Source organism: Morone saxatilis, unplaced genomic scaffold (genome assembly GCF_004916995.1).
Source record: "Morone saxatilis isolate NCDOM2014 unplaced genomic scaffold, NCSU_SB_2.0 Contig2, whole genome shotgun sequence".
NCBI lineage: Eukaryota > Metazoa > Chordata > Actinopteri > Moronidae > Morone > Morone saxatilis.
The window spans coordinates 3,414,341-3,419,294 of record NW_023339762.1 but is presented as its reverse complement, the minus strand read 5'-3'; the positions used below and the strand labels follow the sequence as shown (position 1 = coordinate 3,419,294).

The 4,954-nt window shown below is 38.9% G+C and overlaps 1 protein-coding gene across 1 annotated transcript in view; it reads right to left on the bottom strand.

Moving 5' to 3' along the window:
- Nucleotides 1-538: 538 nt before the first annotated feature.
- LOC118330305 (spondin-1-like) overlaps nt 539-4,954 on the bottom strand; it is a 30,827-nt gene continuing 26,411 nt past the window's right edge. Inside the window, exon 8 of the mRNA XM_035664794.1 lies at nt 539-555. Within this exon, the coding sequence (XP_035520687.1) occupies nt 539-555 (17 nt within the window). The remainder of the gene's footprint in view (nt 556-4,954) is intronic.

Sequence of the window (4,954 nt, the reverse complement as noted above, 5' to 3'; positions counted from 1 at the left end):
TTGGAGTAAATCAATGTTGGATGGGTTTTTCCTCATATGGAAAGATTTTGTGTGGAGAATTTCGTTGTTTTCTTTCGAAGAAATAAAGATTGCAACAAACCTTCAAAACTAAATGACAAATATGTTGTTTGTCATCATTTTCCAAAATGAGCTAAATCAGTAGGACAACACTGTTTCTTTTGTACCTTCGAAAACTGTTGTATGTGAATCGGTGCTGAATTGACTGACTGACTTGGTGGTATTTGCACTCTGACTTGCCTCAGACTTATCTTGGTCCTTGGTCTTGCCAGGTAGCCGAGTCCAGCAATATGTTTTTCTTTTAAGTTGATATGGCAAACGTGTTAGCAAAGAGTTGCTTATTTACATATCTAGCAGACATGGAGCAACACTAGCATTCATTTGTGTTTGAAAAAGTCTGGCTCTTCAGCAGCTTAATGCTCCACTACCTTCACCAGCAAGTCGTTTACTTTGTCTATCCACTTTTGGTTTGGTGCTAGGCATGTGGTGTACAAGGGATGGCTTTATTTAAGCTTTTTCATCAAAAACAGCTACCTCCTGCACAGAAAACAACAGTTTAGACAATTAGAATGGTGAGAGTGAACCACAAAACAGTAAAGCTAAAGGCCAGAAAACCATGGTGGGAACTGTTGGGTCTCTGTATTTAATGTTACAGTCTAGACCTGTTCTATAAGTAATCTGAGATAACTTTTGTTATGAATTGGCACTATACAAATACAATTGAATTGAATTGAATTGAATGCCACATTCACCTTTCACACACATTCACAGAGTGATGGCAAAGCCCATTAAACAGAAACTCACTCATTCATTCACACAGCATCTGGAGCAATTGGGGATCAGGATAATTCAACATGCAGCGTGGAAAAGCAGGGGATTTAACCAACAACCTTTCGATTAGTGGACGACCCGCTCTAACTCTGAGTCACAGCCACCCGACAAGACAAGTGTAGCGAGCTAATTACTGAATGTAAATATATTGATGGCTATTGCAGAAAAAGTGTCGACTATAAACAGTAACAAAAACTGGAAAAGGGTTTCAACCTTGAGTCACTTGTCAGTCTGCTACTTGTGGTGGTGTGAACTATTGGGAGACATCCCCAAAATGGTTGCTTCACACCTTATACAACCACTAACAATTGTTATTTGGAATGACTTGGACCCCAAATTTACACTATGTAGTATGTTCTCTAGCGACTCCTAGAGGTCAAGTGGTAAGACAGGGTCAATTAAAAGAAAATCAAATGAAATGTCTGACACAACAAGTCAAGGCAAGATGCATCGCCTTGATGGGAGTGGTTCAACAGCAACAAGTGCTTCAGCTAGCATTGAGTCCTGGGAAGATGGTTCACTGTCAAACAAAATCCCTCAAAGTGAAACTCTGCAAGAACATGGAAAATCCAGCACTGAAGACATCAATTTTGGTTTTATTTGTTTTTAATTGGCTAAGTGGTCCTTGATCTTAAAAAGTTTGAGAAACACTGCTCTAGATCTACATTCATCATACAGGTAACGTGACATGTTCACACTGGAATCTGATATGGGTAACATTTCAAAGTAATGTGACAGCCAAATATGAATGAATAAATCATATTTGACCGCTAAGGCTTGCAGTGTGAACATAGCCTAAACCTCTCAAAACTACATTTGCTTTTAACATAAGAAATTGGTGGTACTGTTTCGGAGATGCTGTGTGATTGATCTGTTGTTGTAATTTACTGTCAATACAAAAGTCCCCAATTATTTTATCTTATTCTAACTGATAACAATGTTAACTTTACATCATGTATACTACAACATGTATACTTAAATTTAGACTATGACGGGGTTTGTTTGAAGTGAAGCAAAAGTGCTCACTGTGCTTACTGGCCTCCAGAGGGTTTTCTTCCAAAGCAGTGATCACTGCACTCTAGAAAATTCTCTCAGAAGCTGAACATCCAGTATAATATTTGGCACTGGATAAATTGTAAATTTCCTGCTCACTGAAGCAATAAGCTGTCTGAGACACACCCAAAGTGAGTAGACTGTGTGTCATTTCACCAGCCTTGTCCCTAAAATATCTGTTGGCGCCCCTGTCTGTGAAATCACATTCACATTCAAGTCTTCTGGATACTGCTGAAGGCAAATAATTGAGTGTGCGTAATTTTCCATTAATGTGCAGTGTTACTCTTTTACTTTAAAAGGTTCCAATGATAAAACAGAGATTTGTGTCTGATAACTAACTCTGCTCATCAGAATTACGTTGGGAGAGTAGTAGTAGTAGGTCTGACTTCAAAATAGCTTTGGCTTTCAGAGATCATTTTTAATTGACAGTTTTCTGTCTGGCTGACACATTTTATCTGCCCCTTCTGTGTCCGCATGTGAATGCATTTCACTCCACCGCAGTCTGTCCAATTTGAGGGCTACTTTGCATGCGACGTGCATTACTGCGCATGTCAATATTGTTTATTCAAGAGTAAAATGCATACTGTTTGAATATGTCAGTGTTATCACTGCATTTTTTTAAATTTATTTTTTCAGGAATGGAATGAGGAATGAGGACAAAAACTGCCAATATAATACATACCCATCCACACTGGCACCATCTCCACCCCTCCCCCTTTATCTTTCCATCTCTTTGCCTCACTCTCCACTTTTCTCTCTGTCTCTCTTTAGTTCAAAGGCTGCCAAATCCTTCCCAAACCAATTAGAGTGTATGTAAGGTCCTCAGGGGCCCCTGTGGTGACAGTACAGGGTACAGAGTGGCAAGAGGTCTGAAGAGGCAATCACAGTCTGCAGTATTCAACAGTATCAGAGAGGAACAACAATAGCAGGCCATAAATCAGCCCTGGAACAGTGAGTAGACATTGACTTGTTGGATATGGGGAGACAAGAAAAGTGGCTGTTTGAAGGAGTAGGAAACACACATATAAAATCCCATAAACAGAGGAGGACAAAACAAATGTATACAAGCATGCATTGTGACAAAAAACAATGTAATAATATTACTATCATACACACACAGTCTCCAGATGCCTATCTTTAACTAGCTATGTTTTGTAGACAACACAAGGGGTGTGCTGAAATAAAAATAAAAAATTTTTTCCCAAACCCTAACCCCTTTTTGGCAGTTGGAGGTGCCGAGCTTTGTAAATGTTTCCAAACAGACATGCTGGTGGGCTCTTAATATAAGGAGTTGCAAAGTGGGGAAAGCCACTGGTCCGATATATAATAATATTTTTGCTGACTTTGATTTCCTTTTAATTACCTCAATGTTCCTACACATTTTAACAGAAGACTCTGTTGCATGACAGTATAGGTTTATGTTATGGCCGTCACCAAATAAAGGTTCAGGGTTAATTTATTTAGCATTCTACAACACAAGATTGTACAACAAAATACAAGCTTTTTGCTACACACAAAAACAAAACAAAAAAAATATTAATAATGGTAGAGTGCAGAAGATAAAGTTTCTGCCTGAGGAAAGAATCTGCTCAGCAGTCTGGTGGTATGGCAGCAGATACTTGGGGTGGGTGCTGTCTTCTAGTATCCTTTGGGTTCTGCACAGGCCTTTACCTCACTAAGTTTACTGATGCTGGGTATCTGAGTACCAATGGTCTTCTAAGCGGCTTTAATTACTTGCTGCAGCCACCGATGGAGACGGGTGTGTGTGTTTGCTTCCTTTTTCCTAAAATCAACATTTAACCATTTGGTGGGGTTGATGTTAAGCAGTATGATGTTCTCTCTGGCTGATCAGGGATGGCTGTGCAGTGTGAACAGTGGAGGAGGTATGACCACCAATTAGAACTGTCTGGGGTCTGTTTGTAAGGAAGTCCAATATCCAGTTGCAAAGTCTGGTACTCAGGCCCTGAGTGCTGACTTTGCCATTTCATGGGGAAGATTGAGTTGAAAAGCTGAGCTAAAATTAACAACATTCTAATGTAGGTGTAATGTTTCTCAAGGTGTGTGGAGAGTGAAGGGCAGTGGAGATGGCATCCTCTATGGATCTGTTGGTTCTAAATGCAAACTGTTGAGGGTCCAGGCTGGCAGAAATGTTATTTATGTGCTGGAGAACCAGTTTCTCAAAGCTGATCATAATGGGGGTCATTTAGACTAGATACTACAGACTTTGTAGATACAGGGACCATGGTGGCAGTCTTGAAGCTGGTGTGACAGTGATATGTTAAAAATGTCAGTAATGACATCATCTAGCTGATTGGCACATTTGTAGTACACAGCCTTACCTTAGTGGGGATTTGGACTTGCTAGTAAAATTTAGTTAAAACAGTTATGAGGTCTGTTTGATTAAAGTCACCAGCTAAAATATAAATAATCGCAACATGTTGAGTGCAATAGTTTGACCTGGAATGTTGTGGCTGATTTGCTGTTGCTGATTTAGAGTCTTATTTCATTCATTTTATTTTACTGTGACTGGACAACTCTAGGAGTTTGGTCCAAGCTGGCTTGATGAAAGTATTTCTGTCATAGGTAATACATACAGTAATAAGGGCGAAAAAATAACCAATTAAAACAAGATTCTGTCTGGACATAAACTAACAAATAGCCCAAATTGGAGAGAATTTGACTGCAAAGTCAAAAAACGGTATTTCAGAATCCCAGTCATAATAGCTAAATATGGAATATCATGCTTATGTTGGAGGGGTTGTGGCGCCTAAGGAAACCTTGCACATAGCCTATACTATGGGGAAGTCCAAATTTGCGGGGATACTGGAAGGATGTTAAAAAGGAAACAGAATTAATCTTGGATTCAAAATAAATTTTCAAAAAGCATAAAACATACAGGCAAAAAACTACAAACTAATGGTTGCATAATCCTCAGACACAAAACAATGGCAACAAAAGATGAATGGGATGTTTATTATAGAAAAGGTCACAACAAAAATAGAGCTAAAAATGGACAGGTTTATGGATATATTCAATTCAATTTTTCAATTCA